Here is a 27,186-nt window from a genome sequence, read left to right on the forward strand (position 1 = left end):
CGTCGCTACTGGAGATATTTCTTCTGATGCACCCCAGGATTGCAGCCTCAGTGGCTGTCTCGCCTTAATGAGTTGTTATTTGCCCTCTGATAAAGACATCCATGTCTATTTGCTTTTCTGTTGTCATCTGGAGAAGCCCACAGACAATCTAGGGAATGCCTTTGAAGCTGGAAAGCAGAATCTCAAGAGCCTGTTTTTCCAGAAGCTATTTACAGTTTGAGGAATTTCTCATGGATTTCTCGGGAAGCAGTGGCTTGGCTCCAGCCAGCTGACCACTCGCTGTCTTTCCATGGCTGACTGGGGTTGTCTGCTCATTTTCTCTTTGTGGGCTTTCCAAACAAGAATTAGGAAAAGTCTTTTCCACTTCTGTCTTACAGCTTTTAGTGTGTTTACTCTAATCAGACACAATTTGCATAAATTTGTTTCCTTCTGTGAATTTTTCTGTGACTGGAGGAATCATAGAGTTATAGAATGGTTCGGGTTTGAAGGGATCTTTAAAGGTCATCTAGTTCCAACCCCCCTGCCATGGGCAGAGACACCTCCCACTAGATCAGGTCGCTCAGAGCCCCGTCCAGCCTGGCCTTAAAAACTTCCAGGGATGGGGCTTCCAGCACCTCTCTGGGCAACCTGTTCCCGTGTCTCACCACCCTCATGGTGAAGAACTTCTTCCTAACGTCCAGTCTGAATCAAACATGAAGGATCATGTTCTAAGGAAACAATGTTGTAATTGCAGAAACCTTAACCAGTCAGTGGCCTTTCATAACTTTTGTGCCAGCTGGCCAGTTTCAGCCAAATTTGAGGGAGAAAGAGATAAGTGCATAAAACATTGGCAGGGAGAAGCCATAGGTGCTCACGAGGGACAGTCAGCCTTGTCTTCTCCTTCTGTTTGGGACCTCCTCCCTGGTGAACTGCTACCCTACTCCTGCAAGGGCTACAAAGGTGGTTAGGGGACTGGAACACCTCTCTTATGAGGAAAGGCTGAGGGATTTGGGTCTCTTCAGTATGGAAAAAAGACGGCTGAGGGGGGACCTTATCAATGCTTATAAATACTGAAAGGGTGGGTGTCAGGAGGATGGGGCCAGGCTCTTTTCAGTGGGGCCTGGGCACAGGACAAGAGGTAATGGGCACAAACTTGAGCATAGGAAGTTCCACCTAAACATGAGGAGGAACTTCTTTCCTTTGTGGGTGGCAGAGCCCTGGCACAGGCTGCCCAGAGAGGTGGTGGAGTCTCCGTCTCTGGAGACATTCCAAACCCGCCTGGACATGTTCCTGTGCCACCTGCTCTGGGTGACCCTTCTCTGGCAGGGGGTTGGACTGAGTGATCTGCAGAGGTCCCTTCCAGCCCTGACCATTCTGTGATCTGGCTCAGAACCAGCCACATTAAGAATTGCCTCTTACTCAACTGGTAGTTGGAAACTACTGGTATTAGAACTGGAAACTAACTGATATTAGAAAGCTCCAGACTTTTGGGAGTATTTGTAGCGAGAGGTGTGGAAGGAATTATCAAGAAAATGGAAGGATGGGGAAAACCACGTAGTGGGTGCTGGCAGATGATGTCGGGCAAGAGTCTTATGAAACCAGGTTTCAATAGTTCTATTGCTTACAGAACTACTGTTTGATGTTGGGTTTGGGTTTGGTTTTTTTTTTCCCTCTCACCAGGACTATATGCAGAACGTTCACGGCAAAGAAATCGACTTGCTGAGAACCACTGTGAAAGTCCCCGGGAAGAGGCCACCCCGAGCTACGTCAGCTTGTGCACCCATTTCCAGCCCCAAAACAAACGGCCTCTCCAAGGACATGAGCAGTTTACACATCTCGCCCAATTCAGGTAAGAGAATACCATGCTAGGGAAAAAAAGGGAAAGACGACGTTTCTAGTGTCTGTAGGTAGTTGTCATGTACTGCTGGGATGGGGATGACATCTATTAATAATTTACAAATCCAAATAACCACTGATGTGTAACTTTTTAAGCCCTAACTGCTGATCTGTCCTCCATGAGAGATTCTAAGTTTCTGAGTAACCTTCAATGTCTGTCTTTTTATATTTGCGGCCTTATACTTGCCAAAACCTTACGTAATTTCATAGAAATTAACATATGTGAAGAATTGATGCTGCCTTACGACTCATCTGTTAGATCTAATGTTTTGGAAAAACAGGAGATGTATCATTTGAAAGGGCTTTTTGTGGCTTCCTGGTGGGATCCACAGCACTTCTTTCCACCTTTAGAAGGAAGCATAATTTTGAACTTTCCAACAGCAAGATTCTTCTGTAGAAAGCTATTTTAGTTCGTTTATGGAAGTCGTTTATAGCTCCTTGTGAGCTCTAAACAAAGAAGTTTATTGTTTGCTGAAGTAGTTGTCCATACAGCTAAGTGGATTTTAAAAATTGCATTAAGGAAGAACATTGAAGACTATTTATCTTGTAAAACGCACAGCTTATACAAACCTCATAATGGTATAGTGTTGGTATGGAAGTTTTGTCAGCATGTTTGGGATGACATCCATAAAGTGCCGAGTGTCTTTGCGTTTATGAGCAGCATAGACACTTCCAGCATGTGCCAACAAAACCATCCAAACAGACTTTTGTTCCTGTGCAGTACGCAATACAGAGGCAGGATGAGTGACCACAAGAAGGAACTCGGGTCACCCTGCTATTCAAGAGCCTTCTCTTGGCCGGCAACAGTTTTCTTATGCTTCGAGTCAAGATGTAATTCCCTGTGTTTTTGCGATGTGCAATCCCCTGTGTTAGGGGAAGAGGGAGAAGGATTTTCCTTCCAGCTGCGGATGCTGCTCGTTGAGTTCAACGTTTGAAAGAAGAAAAAAGAAAGGAAAAAAAAAAAAGCACCTTTTGGCTTTACAGTGGTGCCAGTGAGCAGACGTCCTTGGAGGTCTTGTGTGGCACGTTATATTAGGTTGGCTGGGGACCTGAAATGTCTGAAACTATGATTTTATCAGACTCTTTTTCAAGTTGTAACCTACCCCTCGAGAGGCACAGAGCTGGCATTGTCACTGGAAGAGCTCGTAGGAGAAAATTATTCATGGTTGGTTTTTTCCACTTTGCTATTTAATTTAGATGACCAGGCGCAGACAGTGGTTTTGGTTTTCAACCTATTCCGTAATACAGGGAAGAAAAGTGCTGAACTGAGTCAATAAACCAGCAGTAAGACACTTAAGTAAGAGATTTCTGCTTTTAAGACATTTGAACATAGGCAAAAATTACTTGATTGCTCCAGAGAAGTACCTTTCTGAAAAGATATTCAGAGGTACATAATAATATAGTAATATAAAGTTCATAGCATGGAATGTACAGGTTTTGGCATAGGCTTAGATTGCCAGGTATCCTGGCTAGCCCAAGGTTTTATTGCACAGCGGTTGTTTTAAAAGAGAAAAGCTAATTGTGCTAGAAAGTGCAAATGCTGGAAAACAGCTCTACTTTTAGATGGCGTTTTTCAAATAGCATGGTGGGAGCAGTTGGAGATTCTGTCCTCTCTCTTGGCGTCTTTATCGTGTTGCCTAGAAATACTGAAAGACTTCTGTTGTTGATGTCTGGTTAGCACAGCTTAAGAGATCTACTGTGGTTAAGTCTTAAAGTAATTAATGCCCTCTACTGTATAAAAGAGTTGTATCCAAGGGAAGTTTTACCTGATTTCTCTGTCATTGCCCACTTGAATACCTTCATTTTCCCTCTCTTGCAGCTGGGACGCTACGCTGATCCTTCTTTAATTTTAAGCAAGTTCTTGACCTGCTTATCTTTGCATGGCACTCCTCCCATAGATAAAGCAAGGATTGATGTCTTAATTATGTTACCCCTACAGCTGGCTGGAAGCAGAACAGATTTGAAGCATCTTCATAACTTGCTGGGGGGAGCAGGTGAAGACAGGCTGGACTGAACAACTTTATGTCCTGCACTGCAGCCGGCCAACCTGTTTGTACTGTGCTACCCGCTCTCTGGTGCCCACCTTGGGTGTCAGAGGATATAGAAGGGGGATGGCTAAGGTTTTGGCGTGAGAGGAGGGTCAGTGAGGACACGCACGTCTCTGTAAGGTTGTATTTCATTAGTTCAGATGCATACGCAGCACGCGAGGCCCGCTGTGGTATTTTCCTTTGCTTCTGGAATTCAGGTTGGTACATTCAATGCATTATCAGCTATTCTTTGGGGTTTTTCTGCACAGAATTTGTTTCTTCTGAAGAAGCTGCCTTCATTAACTCTTTCTTACTTAAAAGGCCACATTTGAGGTCTGTCCGGTATCGCGTTAGTGGACAGAATGACCGGCAGCAGCAGGACGGAGGAGCTTTTTTTAGAAAGCTGGTTGATCCAACCAGTGGTTACTCAGTTAAAAACAAATAAAAGAAGGAACTGCTAATCACTAAAGCATTACTTTAAAAAAAAAAATTAAAAAAAAAAAAGAAAAATGAAAAAAATAGTAGTAGGACAGACTGAGTCTGGGAAATAACTGTCAGCAGCTCAGCTGTGCATCAGTCCATGCATCACTCTCAATACTCTTGTGGTCAGGTAGAACTGAAGAGCTGCTAATACTCCCCTAATATTTTAGAAAAGATATTGTCACAAGCTGTGTCTGGCTTGTCAATCCGAGCTTTCATGTGGTCAAGTATATTGCCAGTGGATTTTAGGCAGAAGGTCGCAGGTTCTGTTGGATGGGAGACCCGTAGGGACTCAGCGCTCAGCTTGTGGAGTGCTGGGAGGACTTCGGGTATCTCTGCAGTCGCCTGTCATGCAACTAAAAACATTTGGAAATTATCCCTTGCAGTCTGTGGTGCTGTCCCAGAGCTTTTTTTTTTTTCTGTTGTTAGCGCTGGCGAAATGTCTTCATCTTGAGCAATGCTTTAAAATTGATCGCAAGGCTGAAATTGTCTGTTACTATGTTTTCATTGGGAGGTTTCTGTACACGGACCCACTGTATGGAGGAAGTTTGGACCAAGCACAGGAAAAATCAGCGCTTGTTATTTTTATTTTTAAGCATGCAAATACACTACATTCTTACTGCTTCACACGTTATCTCTTACTCAAAACAGTGGTGGTTTCTGTTCTTCCGTGCTTCTTGTCAGTGCAGACTTGGTACCTGCAGTAATATTCTCCATGCTTAGGAATGAGGGCGGTATTTAATTTAATTGTTTGATGTGGTCAGGAACAGACTCATTTTCCTTCTGCTGTTATGAAATTGCATACAATTTAGTGAAAAAGCTAAGATACTAAAAGAATACCACAGCTGAATTAAAATGTCATGCTTAAGATTGCCCCTGGAAATAGAATTGTTGTCTTTGCTTATACATGGTGATAGCACAGGCCCACTAAAAGCATTTCTCAGCTGAGATTACCCATTTTCCACTAACTTGTGTTCCTAGAAATGTCTGAACTTATTTTCATTCAAACATGAAACAAAAAAAGTCAATGCATTTTGTGTTGTCAAATAGTGCTATCCATTTGAAGTCATCAGTGGTCTATTATTAAACACTGTTCAGGAAATGCCCCTTAAATATGGATTTCAGTGCCAACTTTGCCCATAAATACATGTACTTGATGTCTGTCTGATTGCCTCTAACTGACACGCAGGAGGTGTCCCTTGCCATGGCAGGGGGTTGGAACTAAGTGGTCTCTAAGGTCCCTTCCAACTCTAACCATTCAATGATTCTGTGTTTTAAGTTCAGTCTTTCAGGAGTGCCCAGCAGATTTCTCTGTCTCTTAGTGGAATTTCTTGTATTTTGGGTAGGTGCCAGCGCATCATCTGGTCTGATAAGGAGGTAAAGGCAAAGGCTCTTGCCTGTCAACTGGTGGGACGTAAAATACATTCCATGAGGATACTGTCTCAGAGATTGGCACCCTGCGGCGTAGGTGTGAGGGACAGCATGGGGGCAGATTTGGGATGGCTTGGCTCAGGGAGTAGGAGCAGTCATCTCCCGAGAGATGCTTCGGGGATAGCTTTGATCTGCTAGCTCCCATTTGATTTCTGCAGGGATGATCACTGGTGCCTCATGTCTCCGCGAGGCAGTGCTTGCTGCTAGAAGACATAACGCTACACACGTAAGAGAGCTCAGAGCTTCGTTCATCTCTTCCAATCCCCACCGCGTTCTGTGAGGCAATAGGGCAGCCTGAGCTCTACCGCCTCCTCATCAGCTTCCCTGTCTAAGGCCTTCTTGGACCTAAGTGATCACTTGCATCAAACACGTTCAGTGTCTTTCTCCTGCACGTTTAAGCCCTGTAAAGATCTTGCCCAAGGCACTTCCCGTAGTGTTGCTATGAGAAGAATAGAAGGAATTAGGCTAATTAAGGAGATGTCCTGAATTCAAGAGGAGTATACTCAGTTATTTGGTAATATGATTTATAACAGGCAAACGGTTAAGTGAAAGTTTTGTCTGTTAGATCAAATGGATGTAGATGTCACATGCAGAAGGAAAAGTTTAAAAGCATGTTGTTCCCGGGGCGTTGAATTTAGACGTGCTTTGTGGCACTCCTCCTTGTCTGAACAAGATTGTTTTTCTGTTTTTAAAGGCTGTTTGGTAAGCCGACACCTAATAACCATCTCTCAGTGACAGCTATGCCAATCTGTAAATGGGTTTACATCCCAAACAGCTGGAAGCAGACATCTTTGGGAAATAATCATCTTAAGAACAAAAGCCAAGAAGTTCCAGTCCTTCTTGGGAGTTTCCATTTCAGAGGTGTTAAAAATAAATAATAATAATAAAAAGACCTATATGAGAATTTATGAAGAAAAAAACCCAAGGTGACTCTTTCCTGCTCAGTTTACACGTGGGTGCAAGAGCTGGGAAAAAAGACTTTTCCCTTGATGTGTATAGTCATGGTAGGACAGGAGCCAAGCTAGAAGTGAAACAGCCGTGTGAGAGAGGAGTATTTTCTGTGCCCTGTCAGAAAACAGACAAACAAGTAGAAGGTAAAGCTGGTTCTTCTTTTGCAAAGACAGACACCCTGCCTGGAAAGAGGTTGGTTTTTCTCTCACTAGAAGTTTTGCCATGACACTTTAAAAGTGAAAGCTGGTCTCTGGGCTTTTTTAGGTTCTCGGAGGTGCAGTTTGGGGTTTATCACGTAAGAACTGGGATTCCATGTGGCTGCTTCTCCCAGGCAATAGAGAGGGGTGGGGGGGTTGTTTTGGTTTTGTTCTGTGAAGGCTTTAAATAACAGATCTTTGTGGCTTTATGAAGGGTGCTCGTACTAGTGCGCTAACTCGGTAGCAACTTCTGGTTGGGGTAAATGGAAGTTCGTTCCCTTTAATCTGCAGCTATGTTGCTTTTGTGTTATCTGAAATCAAAGTTGTTGCATGATGCTTGAGTAACGTAAATTTAAATCAAATTTACGTGGCGGTGAACATCATTCTGTTGATCTGTCTCACTTGGAAGTACTTCAGAGAAGGGTAACTTGTGGACTTGCTTGGTTCCAACTTTATCTAATAGTTGGTAGCCTATTGCGACAATGTTGTAAGGGCCAGCAGTCCTGTAAATCAGCCACTGGCCAAGTCTCTGCGCCTTTTAGAAGCTGACTCAGTTCTTGCTGACTTTGGAGCAGGAGTGGGTCCGGGTTTCAATTACTCCCGAGTTGGGTTGGATATGAGCCGGTGACCTGAAGGTGAACTTATTCCTGAAATCTCTCCCAGGAGTCATTTATTTCTTCTCCTCTACAAACAACCCAAAGCCTGAGCTGCAGCAAGAGCCACTGATGTAGAAAGTTCACATCTAAAAATAGCTTATAGTGTAGAGAGAAATTGTTTCCTGATTAACACTTCATTTAAATAATTTGGTGCTATTAAATTTACTTACAATAGTGACTGTACAGTATGTGAAGTATCCTAAAATGTGTTAGCTACATAGCCATCGTTAAGTATGCTAAAGGTTGTTATCCACTAACTCTGTGTGACACTTCAGACATGTTATAAGAATCGCATCTTCACATTTTTATAAATGTGAGTTTTCTATCTGTTACTAATTGTGATCATCTATCAAATCAACACAGTGGTCGTTAAGTAATCTTATTTTACACTGAAGTGCTCGGAATCAGGCTGAGTTGGAATGGACTGTCTTCCAGGTTTTCCTTTTAAAAAGGTAGAGAGTTGATGTTTCAATTAGATGGGTATACCTTCGAAGTAAGATTTCTGACACGGTGTCTTTAGATTGTAGTACCTGTCTAATAATTCTGTTCTTAAACCATTGCATTGGTTTTTTTACCTTTTAAGCCTACCTTACATCTACAGCCCTACCTGTCACATTGGGTAGCCATTTTCGGCAGTATCTAAATTAACAGCCGCAGAGTGCGGTACTGAGGGCCAGCACCCTCCGAAGTGCGGCGTGTCGCGCGCAGGAGGGGAAACACTGATGGAAACCCGCGGGTGGGATCACTCCTCTGTTGTGATGCATTGTCAATTCAAGTCTCGATCCAAACTAGGCTGAATCCATCGATATTTGTATAGATCATGTCATAATCTTTTTTTAATTGGAGGTTACTGTGAGGATTTAGATGTTATGATCAGGCTGACAATCAGTAAAAACGTGTAGCAAGCCAAGAGCTTGCTAGCATAGGCAATTGCTCCAAAGCCTATAGATCTTGGGTGCCTTCGCAAAGAAATGCAGAACTGAGTCCTAAATTCTTGAATCTGCTCTGAACTCCTCCTTCATAGGTGACTGAGGTTGCGTACTGGAGCAGTGTGTGACTTGACAGTGCCATATTTTATCTGGTGGAGCTCCCACGAGGCCAGAAGTTCGTAGTTGGTAGTTACTTGCTACTAATTTTGTAGCCTGATGTGGTACGTGAGGTGACTTGACTTAACAGGAAGCATTTTCCATGCTTCAACTTGAGCGTGGGGTTTACAGTTTTGCCACAGATCACAAACGCAAGTTTGTGACTTACTTTTGTCATTAATCACCCAAGTCAATTTTCCATTTGGTTGGGTTTGCTGTTAGTTCAGTGATATACAGCTGTACCGAACGGAAGAAGTTGTCAGTTTGCTCGTTTTGAAGGGGGGAAAAAAAAAAGCCCAATTTTAAGCATGTTGGGAGATCTTCCTTTCATCCCACTAGAGGGTGATCCCTCAAAGTAGTCTTCTCCAGTTCCTTTGGAGAAGAATTTGCCCTTTCCATAACTAGAGAGAAATAAACTTGCACTGTTAGTACCCTATATTCCTTAGTATTGGAGAAAAAAGGAGCAAGGCAAATATTAGTGCTAATGAAATAAATATTTGATAAAAAAAACCCTGCATTTGTTAAATATTGAAAGGGAAAAAAAGAGTTTGCTTGATGTTCTCTTTAGGGAAAGAAGGAAACAATGAACTGTCTTATGATTCTTTCTTAACAGTGGGCAAATGGTGCCCATCTCTAGTGACAATTAGGGTAGATAAAGGGTTAGAAATGTGTTGTGAAGCTTCAGGCAGATGACTGTAGATGCCGGACAAGATGCAGTCGTTGCTGCTCAGCCTGTGCCTGTTTCACTCGGGTTGATTTTCATGCCTGCGTTGCGCCGTATCCTGAATAAAATCACAGATCTGTCTTGTCCACCCGATGCGATCTCACCGAGTTTTGACGGTTACACGTTGTTATACTAACCGGTTGGATGTTAAGACCTTTGCAAAATTGCTCGTTCTTTTTCCCCCAGTGATTTTAAAATATTAAAGCCATCAGGAGGGTTGAAGCTGATTTACCAAAAGGGAAAAAAAATTCACAAATGTGTTTTGAGTATTGAACTGCCGTTGACATCTAAAGTCCCAACCATGCTGTTTTCCTCCACACTCCAGCAATCAGGACATCCAGCAAACCCATAAAAAACCAAACTAATAGCATGAATATTCAGTGACCTAGAATACTAATTATTGTCATGAATATTAATGTGATCGGACTTGCTTTTTCCTCTTCTCTTTCTCTGGCTCTTTTTTTTCTTTTTTTTTTCCCTCTTTTTTTTTTTTTTTTTTTTCTCCCCACTCAGCCGGCTCTAAAGATGGACCATAATGAGAGCATTTAAGAGAGAGAGCGCTCTCCGCCGTGACAGGGACCGGGGTAATAAGGAGAGCTTGATTAACGTGGTGCACTTGGGGGAGAGATGAGAAGATTCACGTGGGCCTGTTGTGGGGGAGGCAATGAGGCACCGGCGGCTGTGTTGCTGCTCCCTCAGATTAATGAGGCCTAAGAGTGCATTAGGAACAGTGACAAAGGTTTGATCTAATGGGCTCAGTCATTTTTCCTTTGAGTGACAGACGCACAGAAGTAATTGGCTGTGCAGAATGGCAGCTCATTGGCAGTACTTAAGGATACATTATCCCCGTTGTGTGGCCCGCAGTGGCTGTTTATCAAAACTGCTCACACTGCAGACATGCATTCACTTAGCTGCTGTTACAGTGGCAATAGCTATTTAAAAAAAAAAAAAAGTCATCTCGCATTCGTATCTATTGTGTCTTTTTCAAAAATAAAGTTTCTTTGTTCCATTTTGTTAAGAGTCTGGAGGATGTTTGAATGCCGGCAGTCGTCCTGCCCCATCCCGAAGAGGCTCTGGTTGCAGCTCGCAGGGTTTGGGGAGGTTTGTCGGCTGGCGGAACGCTCCCAAAGTTAGGTCGGTTAATCTTACCGGGTTTTGTTGTGGATCCAGCGCACAGGTAAGACCCCCCCCCTCCCACCCTCTTTCCAATTTCATATTAACTTCCACAGACAGTCAAAGGGATTAGGAAGCATTTTATATCTTTTGCCTCAGGCCCCTACACATGCATTGCTTGACATGCGAGCGGCATAATACCACGGAATTAGTTGATTTTGCACTGTTATTTTTTTTGCAAAGCTAAATTCACAACTGTTAATAGGATTCATAGCCAAATAACAACAGGACAAAGTAAAGCATTTGCCGGTGTAAAATGGTCACCTCTGGGTCTTAAAGATGCAGTCCCTCAACAAGCAGGTAACCTCAATGAGGTCTTGGCCAGAAGGTGGAGGATACATTATTTATTGCTGTTATTCGTTAAAACTACTGGAAAAATAGTAATATGCCTACTGGGAAAGGAAAGCATGCTTTGATCCCAGCAGAATAAATAGTCCAGGATCTGGAGCAGAAGCCCTTGGTGAAGATCTTGGGTTTAACTTTCTTTTGGGAGAGATGTCTCCTCTGATGACTTGATTTTCCTCCACACTTGCTGTGTTGGTTTGGCCCGCTCTGAGAATAATAGCTTTTCTTGTTATACTCCCAGCACCGTGTCCTTCACTGCCAGGATATTTCTTGGCATTGCCTTGTTTGTTCATTAGTATTGACCCTTCTCGCTTTGTACACTACTAATCACGCTCGGTTCGCAGAGGCTGCCTGCCAGGCTGCGAGATGGAAGGTCTTCCTCCATTAATAGCTGCTTATCTTCAGGAAATTTGTTCAGATAATAAATGCTTCTGAAGAAAAACATAAAAATCAGTTAAACCCAAAGCGAGTTGTCTGCTACAGTATTGAAAATGATTGTCAGTGTATTGAAGGAGAATTGCAATACTGGAATCGGTGTGTTTTGGAAAGAGACTGTTGTCTCACTCTTTCTTGTCCATGTACAAGTAACCTCAAGTTATTCAGGTCCCTGATAAGCCCAAGGCAGGAATGATGTGCTATTTGCACACTGCTGTCAGATCGAAACAGAATCCGTAGTAATACTGTAGTAGGTTTTCCCCTGTTAATAAAAGCATTCAAGAACCTGGTTATGGAAGTTGGAGCTCTCCAGCCCTGGTCCCACAGCTCATCTTCCCAAGAATGTGGCCAGACAGTGCCCTGAGACCTGGGCAGTACCTTCCTTTCCCATGCGGACGTTACTCACTTGGAGAAGCAAGGAGCTGCGAGTAGCAGTTTTCCCACGTTTCAATGCAGGGCGTGATCTCCAGAGTTGGCAAGGGAAGGGGGATGCATCTGTAAAAGATGGATGCTGGGATCTGAAGCAGAACACTGACGGAACCCAGAAGCGCCGTTCCTGAATTTTCCTCAGCTAAAGCAGGAGTTGTCCCAACATTCATATTGGCAAAGCAGAAGGCAGCAAGTGGCACTGCTTGGGTGGTTATCCACTTCTTAGGAAAGTTTCGTCCACTGGGAAGATTTCTGCACGACTCTGGGAATTAATTCATAAACATAATGCAGAATTGAAGAACGGGGAAGAGAACGCTTGTTGGCTTTTTACAGCTACCAAAGTGGCCTTTTTCACTTCCCTTTTGCACCCTAATGTCTGAAGGAACTTCAGGGAGCGGGGCTGGGTATGGGTTTTGAGCAGGCGACCAACAGCCGATCTAACAGTGCCTTTTGCTGAATTAGAGGACATTTCAAGAATAGGCAGTATTCCAGCAACAGAAATTGACCCAACATGATTTGAAACAATTAACCCTCTGATATCAAGAGTCAGGATTTCCTGACCCACAACTCTAATGCATTTTTCATTAGTTCTAACAGCTGGTGAGCGCAGCCCTCTGGCCTTCAGAGGTTTATTTCTTTTTTTGGAAGAGAAACTTGTCGTGAACATGAAGAGCCTAACACAAATAAAACGTGGCCGTGGTGAAAGCAGAGCGGTAGGCTGTAGTTCATCTGATTCGGTCTTTCTGTGCTTCTGTGCAGCCGCTCTCTGCGGGTGTCATACGCTGCTGCTTCATGGAAAAATATAGTTCTGCTTCACGACTCTTGCAGTGTCTCCTTGTCTCATAAATTCAACACTATATTAGTTGCACTCCTGAATATAAAACTTCTTGTAACCGATTTGTTTGGGAAAAATCACAGCTCTCTCTGCAGCAGGAAACGGCGACCACCTCCATGGATTTAAGTCACTTATATCCCACTTTTTAGGGTATAGGTGTGAATTATATTCATTCTGCATTTGTAATTAATGGGTACCATCATTGGTGAAAGCTTAGGTTGAGGCGATGCGTCTGCTAAAATAGCCTGTGCTGCCCAGTGATGAGGCGCTGTATTATTTTTGTTAAGTTAAAATACAGCAAAAGAGGAATTGCTAAAATGCTGTCCACCCTACTCTTCTGCTGCAAGAGTAACATGACAAAAACCCTAAATAGTTTATTATTTTGGTTGGGCGGGTTACTGCGTACATGTAAGATAACATTTCTGTTGCGCTTTATTTATTGCATATTTTATTAAAACTTTCGATAAATCTTGGTTGTTTTTATAATGTTTCCAAGTATTGCAATCTGGCCTGGCGTTTTTGGTATGCTGTTTTGTAAATCTGAAACAACTGAGTCTGAAGAGCAGAGAGAGTCCCTCTGCGCGTAGGAAGGGGAGACACGTTCTGCCCCCAGCGCGTGTGTTTCTATCAGCCTCTTAATGCATATCTCCATCCATCCACGCAGGCCCGCGCTCCTCTGCTTAATTCCTCTTGTGCCGAGTCTCTTGTCTTTACTTGCTCTTTGCTGCCGGTGGCTATTTACACTGAATAGATGGAGATATAAATTGGACTTTGTGGGAGCGTGCTCACTTTTCTCAAAGGCTCTTCTGCTGAGCGTTGACCAAACCTGGAAATTACCTTGAATCTTAATTTGGATGGTTTTTGTAAAGCTTAATTGTTTGAACGTTTTGTAAGCGCGATCATAACGGGGTATTTTATAATATCAGAAAAGATAGTTTTAATAAAGCTGTCTAGAGCTAGAAAGAGGAACTCTTCCTTTGATGCTCCTTTGGTAGATGAAAACATTTTTGTTCAATAGGAGACCAGCATCTTTTTTTGCTCATTTGAGACCGGTTCTGGCAACATACTGATATTCATTCAAATATAAATGCCATATTCACTTTGAAATGCAAATTGTTTAAAGAAAAATAGCATATGGTAGAGGTAAGTACCTTTTCAAATCAGCTCCCACACTTTAGGGATGTGAGTACAGCTAAAATTATTCTTTGGAAAGAATCTGGAGCCTTTGACACATTGAAGCTTGAACTAATCAAGGCTTCCCAGTAAGCATATACACATATCCATATCAAGGAAACAGTGCTGAGAATACATGGATTAGCATAGTAATTTAACTGCCCCCTGCTAATCAACTTAAGCAACCAGCTGATGCATATATGATGTATTTGAAGAGGCGCTCTTTCACAGCTCCAGAATGGGCCGGGTAGCTGACCATGGATTTCTTGTTAATGTTGAGATATATATCGATATAGAGATATATATACACGTATGTACGTATACATGTACACATGGGGGAGGCAACGGATGCAGAACGCATCAAGGCATCACAACCCAACAAGCCGGGCTTACTTTTCGATGAGTATTGCCGGCCTCCTCTTTTTAACTCTCTCTTGCTTGTCTGCTACAGGCCGAGGTGATTTCTGCTGTTGAGGCTTTATCCTCGAGCAAAAATAAAGGACAGTTGCTTTGTGGAGGTTTGCGTTGAGGTTTGCCTGTTATAGATGGGGGAAAAAAATACAGGACTGTTTTGTAGAAGCTTTGTGCAGTGTACAAAGTGTGCAAGGACAGCAGCTGACTTCCAGCGGTCCTTGTTTTGCTGTGACAGCATTAGCGCCTACTTGGGTGGTGGAATACATGTCCTGAATGGAACACATGAAACTGAAAAATGAGCGATGGGTTGGGAAATAACGATTTTCAAATAAGGTGGTAAGTAACAAGTTTGTGCTAGAGCAGAACATGTTCAGGAGGGGGAGAGGAAAGGGCACACTGCTTTCTGTAGTCCAGCCCTTCTGATGTCTACCCGTGAGTTCTGGCTTGCGTGGTCTGATATATCATGAAAATCATACAGCACGTGAACAAAGTGGAATTTAACCTTGGATGAATGTTATCACAAGGGTTGCAGGTAGCGGAGTTGCCAAACTATGGCAGTATAAAAGACAGAGGGGAGCTGGGTTGCCTCATTCATCAGTAAAGTACTAGACGATGGGACTTGGCACCTGTTTGTTGCTGGCAGCCCACGCCTTTCAGAAATGTGAAGTGAAAGAAAAATTCCTATTTGATTTGCTGAATAAATCACTTCCTCAACAGGCTGATGTCATAATGGGGGGTGTGGAGTTTGTGAATAATGGCACTAAGGTGAACATAAAGCTTTTGGTGCTGACATGGTGATGTAGAACTCTTGATATTATGTTGGGCGTCCTATTAAATTTTTCGTTTTGCATCATGGTTAGAATGTGACCGGAGACTTTTGTTCAAAAATTCGTGAACTAGGTGGAAGGTGGCAACATACAAATATGGCTGCTCTCTGTAATTCAGCAACCTGGCACAGAGTAATGGGGATATGTCATCCAGGTGAAGGTGTCCAGTAATTGTTTCTGTTTTCCCATGATACCTAGGAAATGCTCCATCTCGGCTTTCATGTACCAGTTTTCTCCTTCGTGATCTTCGTGACGAAGACGCTCTTGCAGGAGTTCATCATGTGTAGCTTCCCACTTTACTAGGTGCAGTGTGAAAGATGGCTACGGGCTAAAAGTGCGCTTTTGTGGCTTTGCTCTTGGGTCTTGGCAGGGTTAGGTCCTTGTGAAAAAATTAGTTGTTTCCAAAACCGTTTACCACTAACAATCTTAGGATGCCCAACTTAGGATACCCGAAAAGATTCCACAGCACAAACAAAGCAAAACAAAAGAGTTTGGATTAATCTGCTGTGTAATTGTCACCTGTAAGTTCGATTTTGTAAAGTTGATCTGCGAAGTTAAAGGCTAATAAGCAAAATCAGAAACAAGACCAGAAAAAAGTTGGTAACTTTTCTGTAAGTTCTTTTAAAAACAATGCAGATCTAAAGGACCTGTAGGTATCTCTTATCCTGTGGGTGCAACTCATGTTGCAGTCAAAGGGACTGCAGCCATTTTGCTGCTTAAGATGTGTCAAAGTGCAAATTGTTGAAAATGTTTGGAATCAAATGGGAATGCGGAGCAGCTTCTGAGTTCAGAAAGGTTGTCTTGTTTTCCTTTGGGATGGAAGGAAAAAGAGAAAGCCTGTTTAGTAATTCGGAGACCCCTGGAAACGTTGGTTGAAGGGGACCTCTGGAGATCATCTGTGCCACCCTCCTGCTTGAAGAAGCAGGATTGTCACCAGCGTTGGGTAAGTTCAGCTGTGTCTTTGTGTAGCTAAGCTTTGGAAATGTGAGAGAATGGAGGTCCCCCAGCCTCTTTTGGTCACCTCTTCCAGTACTGCATGTGAACTTGCCAAGCTGTAGCGCGGCTGCTGTTTTATATCATCTACAACTAAAAAGCTTTTGGCTCCCTCATCTTTATAAATGTCCTTCTGGTAGCTATAGGCAGTTATTAGATCATCCATTGTCCTCTTGTTCACCAGACTGAACCAGCCCAGCTCCCTCAGCACTCATGGGCCATGTGTATAAGACCTTTAACCATCTTGGCGGTTCTTTGCTGGCTCTTTTCCCATTTCCCAACAGTCCTCTTGCAGTGGGGGACCCGGAACTGAGTACAGTGTTTCAGATGCCCATCATGGTGTGCTCAGCTTGTGGTTTGTGTTGGGTACAGTGTTAACACACGTTGTGACATCCATTGTTGACTCTTGAGTTCTTCACAGAAATGCTGCTACTCAACCAACTGGTCCCCAGCGTCGGCTACTACACTGGGTTGTTCTGCCCCAGGAGCAGAGGTTAGGACTTCTCCTTGTTGAACCACATGGTGTTTATATTGGCCTGAATCTCAAGTTTCTAGAGCCCATTTGGTCTTAAGCTCTGTCATTCATGTCAGCCACTCCCTTTAATTTGGTGTATCATCAAAATAACTTGTTAATGTTCATAGTTTTTCTGGATTGTGAAAACCAGAGGAAACCCCCGCTGGTTGTTTCAAAGTGAGCATCAGCGGCGTCACAGAAATTCATGTCAAAGGAGGTATTTCTTATGAGACCTCAAAATACATACTGTCACCTAGTGTTTCCATTTTCTATTGTGACTTTAAAATACTGAGCTATAATTTGATCCTCTGCTTTGTACCTTCGTTTCTGTAGGCCTGATTTCTTTGCTGAACATTTCTTTGGAATATGTCTTCAGAAGGTGCTAAAACATTGGTATTAGCAAATTGCTCTCGGTTGATGGGGGTCAAGCACACAATGTCCTGAAGCGGACCAGTTGTTCAAGGCATAATTTTTTTCAACAGTTTGGTGGATGATGCTCTATATATGGAATCCTTTGGACAAAAGGGTTGCCCAGGGAAGGTGATTAGAGAGAAATTATGTGCTAGTAGCTAAAGCACTGCCTTGAGAGGTCCCAACATGGTTCCAAAATCCACCTCAGACTTTGCATAATTGAGCAAATTAGTTTTTCTGTACGTATTTCATGTCTACAAAGTAGAGATTGCCAAACAGAAGTTCTTGAGACTGAGTAAGTGCATTCAAGACTCAGATGGACAGATGCTGTAGTGACAGATCTGTGTTAAGGACTAAAGACGAGATTTAGTCTTGGGAAAGGGGAGGAGAGAAAGGGACAATTATGCCAACTCTAATAAACACAAAGTAGTTCACTAAGCTCTGCTGTATTCCCAAAGGCTGCTCTGGGAAAAGACATAATGATAGAACTGGGAGTCAGGAGATCTGGGTTTTATTTTCAAGTCTGCCACAATCTTCCTTTGTGGCCCTGGGTCATTTAACCTCTGAAAAATGGGGGAAATGATAGCAGATAATTAACAACCTCACAGGAGCATTGAAAATTAATTCATTAATTTTTCTGAACTCATCAGTAGAAGGTGCAATGGAAATGCGAAGTGTTAGGGTATTTTATAAAATCGTGTCTGTTTCCTTCCCTTTACGTGTGTTTTCAGAGTATTATTAAATCCATAGAAGATTTGTGGGGTACCTTTGGAAAGCCTGCCGTGAGGAATGAAACTAGCATTGTGCAATATTTGTATCTTTATAATGTGCAAGTCCTGTGGTAGGAAAGGAGTAAAACGTGCTGAGAAACCAAAACCGTAGAGCACCCTTTGGCCCGTATCGAGTTGTGAGTAAGACCATGAGAAACGTGAGTTTCTGGAAAGATGTTAATTGTTCTGACTCAAAAATTTATTCAACCAGATTACGCTTCTGCTGTTTTATGGTGAGAAACCTGTCCCTATTGCTCCCCCTCGCACACACCTCCCAGCATTTTATTGTTCTAGACCTCAACAATCATGAAAATACTAAAATTATTTCTCGTGTTTACTGGGTAAAGGCTATTCTTTGTATCTCACCTTTTGTGTTGTAGGCCTTCAGTTAGAGTTGTGAAGGGTGTGTTGCTGTGGGACGAGACACAGGAATGATATTTGCAATCAATGGAACAAGCCTCTAGTGCGTGCTTTGTGTCATGATACTGTTTTAAGATTAAAAAATCTGAGTAAGTTTTTTGCTTGGTCTTGCAATGCTGGTAGTTATTTGCCTCCCCATCACTATGTATTTGACTTCACTTGGGGACATACTTATGTGAAATATTATTTAGAGGGAGACTGTTCTAAACTCTCTGAGTTGGCTTAGTTGTCTCATCCCGGTTGCTTGTGTAAACAGTGGTTTTCAGGAATAAATGTATTTTCTGTGCACAGTCTGTCTTTTGTGCTCTACCTGTAACAAGTGGCGAACCTCTACGAAACGTGACTGGTTGCAGGATTGTGGATTTCCGGAAGGCAAATGGACAGAATGAGCTGACATCTTGAAAATTTAGGCTCTTTTGTCAGAAGTTCCTAGCTGGGTTTGAGTGGCCTACTGAAATCTTTGGTGCCCCAAACTGGTCACAGGACGGTTGTCTTCGGAGTTTCAGGGAGGTTTTTGTGTTGGTTAAGTAATCTCGTTTTCTGCTCTGTAAAGATGCACCCCATCCATCTTCATGCAAATCAACTTTGTCTTCTCTATTGACACAATTTGTTTTCCATTTATGTCTAGGGAACGTGACTACTAGCACATCTGTGTCTCAGATGGCAAGTGGGATCAGTCTAGTCTCCTTCAACAGTCGTCCGGATGGTATGCATCAGCGCTCTTACTCGGTCTCCAGTGCAGATCAGTGGAGTGAGGCAACAGTCATTGCAAACTCTGGCATTAGCAGTGGTAAGAAACCTGGAGCTGGGAGGGGTTACCTGCTTTGGGGTGAAGGGGGAGTTTGGTGGTTTGCATTTTCTAAAAAGAGAAGGAGAAAAAAAAAAAAAAAAAAAGACCTGATGTTCACCCAGATACTCTGTGGGAAGCCAAGCTTCCAGCATCTGAGAGAAAAAGGAGGAATTAGATAAAAGAGAACAGATCAATACAATCCTTTTTCAGCAGGAAGAGAGATAATGTAATTCTAATACTGCTTAATTTTAATTTCAGGTATGTAACGTAGGTTGTTCACTTCATATTCTTATTTCCTTACTCTGCGTGGTGGGTATTGGCAGTAAATTATCCTTCACATCTTTTTATCAGCATGTCCTTTCTCGTCTGTGCTCTTGCTTTAATGTATGCACAGCACTGGCGTAGTCGTAGTGTTGTCTCTGTGGAGTGTTTAACAGTATGAAAAGGAGCAAACGCTGTTCCAGATGGTGTTTTGCAGTGATCAGATTGTGAGAGTGAGAGAGGGGTTGTTGTTTTTAAAGGGCATGTGTGATATTCAGTAACAAAATGGTGCCTCTGGCCTCGAAAGAGTGCCTGGGAAGGATGGAGATAGACAGGGCTCTTCACCTACAGCCGACCTGCTGCCTACCCAAACGAGAGCATCCTTGGAGCAGCCATAGTGGTTGCCCTGGGACTCGGGTGTTTCTGTTGTGGTGCGCTGAGGAGATCGCTCATACCAGTGAAGCACACGTGTCCAGGAGCATGGGGTTTAATAGGCACGAGGAGAAACCGTGGAAATTTCATGAAACAGAAGGGGAAAGGTCGATGAGTGTGTGAAAGAGAAGAATGAACTGAGAAGAAATTGAGAGTATGGATAACGGGGAGAAATGTGAGTAGGATAGGAGAAGGAGGGAAGAAAGCTGTTTCTGATGGCTATCCCTAAGGTAGTGAGAATTAGAAGAGTATGAAAACTATTTCACATGTCCCATATGTGTAAGTATATATATACATCTCATAGAATCATGGAATTGCCCAGGTTGGAAGGGTACTTTCAGATCATCCGGTCCAACTGTCAATGTAACTCTGACAAAACCCATCACTAAACCATATCTCTGAGCACCACGTCTGTCCGTCTTTTAAATCCCTCCAGGGATGGTGCCTCAACCACTTCCCTGGGCAGCCTGTTCCAATGCTTTATAACCCTTTCCGTGTAACAATTCTTCCTAATATCCAGTCTAAACCTCCCCTGGTGCAACTTAAGGCCGTTTCCTCTTGTCCCATTGCCTGTTACCTGGGAGAAGAGACCGACCCCCCCTCTACACCCTCCTTTCATATATATATGTCTATGTATGTAGGCATCTGCATAGGGTTTGAATTGAGTATATAGCTCTGATGCTGTCTCTGTGTTTTTAAAAAGCTTGGACAGTTTCAGTGCCACTTTATGAGAACAGAGAGTTTAAAATCTTGGTCAGCTTGGCTCTGAGTGCCGTTAGCTCTCAAGTTCATAGTGCCTGAAGCACATACATTTCTGGAGCTCTAAATTTGTGGGCAGCATCTTCAGGAGCGTGATACTTGCAACAAAATGGTACAGATTTTTGACCGAGAATTTTTTTAAGCAAGCATCCTTTATTTCAGCCATGGTGAGAGCCAGAGATACTGCTAAACAGCATGATAAAATGCTTCAGCGCTGTTCTCTTCTGTGTCAACCCAGCTCACCCCTTCCTTTGGAAACTGGTTAGGCTTTTAGGGCAACGACTGCCCTACACAAATTCCTTTAGACTGAACTGGTTTCACAGTAAGGCAATTTATTTCTCTTTCTTTTTCCCAAGCTGCTTCATCATTTTAATCCACCCCAATTCTACTTCCCTTTTAAAAGGCTGTATCAAAGTTTCAGCTTTTCGCGCCTTTCTTTTGTACTGTAGCTTTTTAAAGAAAAGTTGGAGAATATTGTTTGCACTAGAAGAAAGGCAAGTAAAAACCAAGATGTAGCCTCTGGTCCTTGACACCTGACATACCTATGGACAGGGGAGCAGATGCCACCCCCTTGCTCCTTAGTGCCAGAGGTGACAACTGAGGCTGCAGTAGAGGAAAATCTTCAAAATGCAGAATTCAAGACTTCCTAAAAATGGCAAGTAATTACTATGTGGAAAAGTAGAAATGTAACCTAAATTCCTGCCTTCTCCCTTCCCTTTTACTTCGTAACGCGCTTTCTGGTTTTGAGATGTTTGCTGGACTCGTCTTTTGCTCCGGATGCTGCACTTCAGCTAGGTTCAAATTCCTGGCGAAGGGAACCTTTTCTCCTACGTGAACTCTGTACTCCAAGTATGTGCGATACCTTTTTTTGACTTGACATTCATATGCGATTACTTCTGGATCAAAAGAGACGACAGCTAGAATTACCTATGAAATATGTGTTCGAAAAATGCACGTGACTGGTGGGTACTTCTGGATAAGCCTGACTCAAATAATTTCTTGCAGAGGTTCTAACTTAAAAAAAAAAAAAAAAAAAAAGCTTTTTTTTTTATAAATACATGGGAAAAATTGGACTAATGGTGAGTTTTAGGCAACTAAGGGTCAGCAGAAACAGAAGTATCGCGATAAAACTGCTACAAAGCCTCAAGAATAATTCATTGCTATCGGTGTATCATCTTCCGATAAGCTCATAGATGTGTCCTTTACGCCGGTAAGTTGACGCATGAAAAACTCTCTTTAATTTCAGGGGTTTTTTCCTCCATTAAAAGATTTTTGAATTTTAGTCATAAAAAGATAATACTGTGAAAGCAGCAGGTATGGCGAGAAGCTAAGCATCTTTTGGAATTCAAATGCCAATGTACTGGAGAATATGCCTGCTTATTGTCACATGGTTTTATTGTAGACAAAATAACATATTGGGATTCAATTTTTCTCTGCACCTTTTTTTCACATTAAATTAATACTTTGTGTGGCTCTGGAGAACTTTTCAAAGTCTTCCGAACCAGACCTTTGGTTTCCTGGGGCTTCTGTCTTTCAAGCAGCTGTGAACATCTCCTAATTAGATAAATTACTTTGTAGTGGGCAGAGCCACAAAACAGGAGGTGCTGGTTAAATTAAAGGGGAAAAATAGAAAAATCCATTCTCTGAAATGGAATGCCCCACTGCTTTATGACTATTACTGTTGTAAGGTTTTACATTTAAGTACCTGAGGTTTAAAATTAAATGTCTAATATAATTTGGCACTGGTAACATGAAGCCTGTGACTGCCCTCGGAGAAAATCCAGGCAGCTTAGTTCAGTGTTTCAAATTGCTGCCTGCTTGATAGTGAGCAGATCATGCAACTGGCTCACTATTTAGCTAAATACCACCCACTGTTCAGCATAATTTTAAATGCAATAACATATTTGCCTTAAAAACTCAGAAATTTAAAACGGCTGTTCCAGCAGCACATGAAAAATTAATTCTTTTTACTTTTTTTTTTCCTTAGTCTTGTAAGTACTTGACAGAAGTCATTTTTGCAGCAAGAGAGAGAATAAAAACTGGGGGCAGTAAATCCCTGTCCGGGAACCTCTTGTGTAGATTCTTTATGGACCCAGAATTGATCTACATGTCAGATCCTGGTGTAGTTTAAACTGTTTATCACCCTAATGGTGGTAGAGAAACCATGAACATCAACTTACAATCCTCCATGAAAGAAATTGGTGTTTGCAGTCAATGAAGGACCAGCTTAGCTTTATTGATAGATTTAGAACAATTACTGTTGCTGCCACTATTGGCCAAGAGGTTTTCCTGGATCGCATTGGAACACTGGAAGTCTGCAATTATTTTTTTTTTTTGATAAATATTTTCCTTGATGGATTTTTTTTTCCCCCCCCGCCACCCAGAATTATCTATAGTTGCTCACTGCTGGGGAATAAGGGGGTTGTCCGGTCTCAGGGGAGCCATTCGTATCCTGTCCAGGTGTTAGTTTGGTTCAAGAATGTGAATCTGCACCGTTCCTCCTCTGCAAATTCGCCTCTTATTTTATTCCGTACGTTCTTTTTCTTCTGCAAATTTTCTTGGCTGGGAAAAGGCAGGACTGTTTCGAGGAATCGAGGAAAAGTTGGCCGGGAGAACTGTTGTGAGGCATCTCAAACTTGAGTACAGAATGCAGTTTTTTCCGATGGAAAACAGATTCGTATTAGCTAGTGGAGCTGCTGCCATTAATAAGAGATGGTGTTGTCTGTTCTACAGTCTTCACAATTTGTACGTCTCTAAAGAGCTTGAGAAACATACCCTCAAACTTAGCATCGGAGCATTTTTTTTTTAATGGAAGAAATCACGGCTAGGTGTATTAGATTGCAAAAATTAGGTTCAGGAGGCTTAGCTCACAGAAGGCTGAGGATGTTATTTCCTACCTGGGGATGAAGAAGTAGCTTGTTCATTCTCTTTTTAAATGTCAGGTTTTATAGTTTGGCTTCTCAGACTCTGTCCTGAGCATATCAGAGGGAAGAATTTCTTTCTTAAAGTTATAAAATACAGCTCTTCTGAAACAGTGCTGCAAACAGTAGTTTGCATGGGACAGGGATTTCTTGCCTCTGGACTTGTAAATTGTCATTTGAATTCTAGCGTGGTATAAAATTCTGCAGTAAATCAAATATCTGTTTAAATATCATCCACTTAGGCTTTATCACTGTACAATTGCTTGTACGGGCCATTTGATCTTGGCTGTAATTTATGTAAGTTGTAATACCTGGTGTCTTTTGAGTTCCTAACAGTTTGGTGTTAAGGTTTATTAATGTGAAATTGAGTTCTCACCGTGCTGTGGGGTATGGGAGGACATCGGAGTGTTTATAGGAACGCAGACCTTCCAACTTGCCTTACTTTTCTCATCGTAAGCACTTGGAGTAATTCAATGGTGCAGTCCTGTGCCATACCTTGAAAAAAAAACATGGTTCAACTTGCTTTCATAACACTTCCATTTCAAAAGTGACCCAGAAAACATTGCTCAGAGTTGTTTGAATTCAATAGGCGAGTTCTTGACTAGGATAAATTATATAATTTTAAATAGATTTATAGAATTTCAGAATTATTTGTGTTAAGTGTACATAGATGGTCTGGGTTGGAAGAGCTTTTTCCTCCTTTTTAAAGAAGGAAGTAATTACTGAAAATCAAATATAAAGTCATTTTCTTCTTTTTTTTTTTTTTTTCCTGGCTGTTCTAGAGCTACTCTAGGGTTTCCTGCAGTTACTAATATTTAATATTTTAAAATTTGCCACGTATAAGACAGTATGTGTGCAAGCAGTTCACATTGTCTTTACAAATAGGAAGGAAAAGGGAATATTCCTGCATTTTTCACACCCTTTTGTGATCAACAGACAAGTTGCTTCTGGCAAATGCTTCCAGAGGGAAACTTTGTCAGGGTAAACTCTGCTAACAACAACTTTGCTTTCTGAACAGCCTGCCATACCTTGAGGAAACTTGGCTTATGAAGTACTACTTTTTAGCAATTTCTGGAAAATGCTCCTCCTTCAGCACAAGGTTGCACACTCCAAAACTTCCAGGATTAAAATTTAGTGGGCGTTTTTGATGAGCTCTTAGCTGAAGTAGCCTGGTCAATCAGAAATATTAAAAATTCCTATGCGACAATGTCCTAGGTAGCTGGACTCCCACCAGTGTAGTGTCTGTGCCTTTACTCTGTGAAGAAAGGGAACAGGAAACGGGTATTTTCTCAGAATTGCTGTAGCATCTTCCTTGTGGCTAATGCTGCGCAGCAAGAACTGCCCTGCAGGACTTCACATTTCAAATCGATTTTAATTTATACAGGGGGGAAATGCAGTTTTGCAACCTATGGCTCCCCAAAATATTGTAAGGCTTGCAGGGCAGAATGCTTGCTGTGCCTTGCAAGACCAATAAGTTCCTTATAATAGTAAGTTGGTCTTGAACTTCATCCTTGGTTTCAAAGAAAATTGTGTGTTGCTGCTCCTCTTTCTTGAGTAAAAGGACAGGAATATCGTTATCATATTTTCACAATTAACGGAATTTGCCAAATTGCCTAAGCAATCTGCCAGCACCACCTCATTTAGACTATCATTTCAGCAGTTTTCCCTTGTGCAAGTTGCATTCTCTCTGAGCGTTGCCTGTCTTCTTCTGGGTTCTTACCATAAAGTATGTGAGGTTGAGACAAGACATTTGCAGCTAGATGTTCAGTATTACTATTCTCATAGTTGTGTCATTCATCATTTTTCCATTGCAGCGTGATGAAGAGGAAGATACCAAAGACAGTCTGATATTTAAATAAGACCCTAGAAGTGGTGGTGTTTCATACTGGTTTCTAGAACTTTTTAAAGGAGGAGGAAGCCATATCATTTCAGTCCTCAGCTAGAAAGAGGAGGTCGGCAAGGAAATCTGATTATTGTCTGACAGCTTGAGCATTAGTCAGGAGAGCGTCATGTTGCCTGTGCCCTACCTGAGATTGAAGGCAGATGGAGAGGGGAAACGTAAAGTTTCTGAGATGTGGGCAGACATCCCATTTGTTTTTTCGCTGAGCTTTCTTCTCCAAAATGGTGTTGGCATAAGGATAAATTCTCTGAAAAGGGTTTCAGAGTGTTAAACTAAATGGGTGGTTCTTGTAGGAATGTGTTAGCATCCAGAAGTAGCAGGACCCAATGCTTACCCATTCTGTTCTGTAGACCATAAGAATCTCAATTGAATGGGAAGGTAAGGTTGCTTTTCTTGGGGAGATTCCTACCAGATTCACAAAATAGAGGCTCTTACCTTGTGTTCTCTAGGTACGTGTTGCCAAAATGATGGGGGAAAACCTGTCCTGTCATACAGGAGGGCACTGAGCCTGGAGAAGAGAAGGCTCCAAGGAGACCTTATAGTGGCCTTCCAGTACCTAAAGGGGGCCTACAGGAGAGATGGGGAGGGACTCTGAATCAGGGAGTGTAGTGATAGGATGAGGGGTAACAGTCTCAAACTGGAAGAGGGGAGATTTAGATCGGATATCAGGAAGAAGTTCTTTACTGTGAGGGTGGTGAGCCCCTGGCCCAGGTTGCCCAGAGAAGCTGTGGTTGCCCCATCCCGGGAGGGGTTCAAGGCCAGGCTGGACGGGGCTTGGAGGAACCTGGTCTGGTGGGAGGTGTCCCTGCCCGGCAGGGGGTTGGAACTAGGTGATCTTTAAGGTCCCTTCCAGCTCTAACCATTCTGTGATTCTGTGTGTTCCTGAAATTCTGCCCCATGTGCCATGCTAAAAAAAAAAAAAAGTAATCAAGGGGCAAAACCCCTTTAGTTTGCTACATCTGCGAATAGTGGTTCAGACACTGATGGTTTGCTTACAACTTTCAGTCTGCCTTTCACCGGGCCATCCACGCTGTGGGTTGCAGCTCAGTGAACGTCAAACTGTAGATGAGCCATTGCCATTTGGTCCAACTGGAGTCTGCATCCATTGGGGAGCGCGTTGCTTCATGACGAGTTAAAAGAATGGAAGATATGAAAGCGGTTTTTCTGTTTCTGTGTCCGTGGTGGGAGGGGGAAATTGTACCAATAAGCCTTTGAGGCTTAAACTGAGCTGCATCGTGATGTTGGTTTAAGGAAGATACTTGGTACGTGGGCATTTATGTGCAACTTTGCTGGATTACTTAGTCCTGCTGTTTAGATCCTGCACTATATTATATGGATTTTTACAATTCTGCAGCTCTCCAGAAACCCATCTGCTTTTCTTCTTTGAGATCCTCTTCTTTCTGCCTCCTCCCTCCCCCCGATTAAAATATAAAGAATTGTTGCATTCAGCAATTAAATCCTGAGCTTGATTCCAAAACAGCAAGAGTTTTCATCTTCGGATAATTTGACACTGGCAGCCTCATGCTCATCTTAATCTTGTTCACAGCCTGAAGTGCCAAATGTCTGTCAATAAATTGTTTATGTGACTAAATTAACTTTTTGAGTGTAACTATAAAGCTTTGGTTTTTCCTGATGTTAACTTACGGATGCCTAAACGGGTATTTTGCATTTAATTTTGCTTAAAATTTAAACTGAATAGGAAAGCGTATGGCACGTTCCTTATAATCAGGGAGAAAAAAGTTGTTGGGTTTTTTGTGTGGTTACTGATGTTGATTAATCTGACTTGATTGTCTAGCAATGTTCAATAAATCAGTGCCTTTTCTGCCTGTAGGTGGGTTTAGTTGTCACACCTTCTCCATTTGTCCCCACTCACAAGAAAATGGGGAAAAAAAAACCAAAACGGAACACCTCAGACCAAAGCACTTTATTTTTATTATGGAGCATAAACTTTAGCCTGA

At 42.4% G+C, this 27,186-nt stretch overlaps 1 protein-coding gene across 18 annotated transcripts in view; it reads left to right on the forward strand.

Annotated features, from left to right (window-relative positions):
* Positions 1-27,186, forward strand: part of AGAP1 (ArfGAP with GTPase domain, ankyrin repeat and PH domain 1) — a 385,263-nt gene that overhangs the window by 245,973 nt on the left and 112,104 nt on the right. For 13 of the 18 annotated variants that reach the window (XM_074595890.1, XM_074595893.1, XM_074595889.1 and 10 more), the window contains 2 exons: positions 1,660-1,828; positions 18,794-18,955. In XM_074595890.1, coding sequence (XP_074451991.1) covers positions 1,660-1,828; positions 18,794-18,955 — 331 coding nt within the window. The remainder of the gene's footprint in view (positions 1-1,659; positions 1,829-18,793; positions 18,956-27,186) is intronic. The other 5 variants (XM_074595895.1, XM_074595896.1, XM_074595885.1 and 2 more) reach the window with 1 other exon arrangement.

This window comes from Larus michahellis, chromosome 7, assembly GCF_964199755.1.
Source record: "Larus michahellis chromosome 7, bLarMic1.1, whole genome shotgun sequence".
Classification (NCBI taxonomy): Eukaryota; Metazoa; Chordata; class Aves; order Charadriiformes; family Laridae; genus Larus; species Larus michahellis.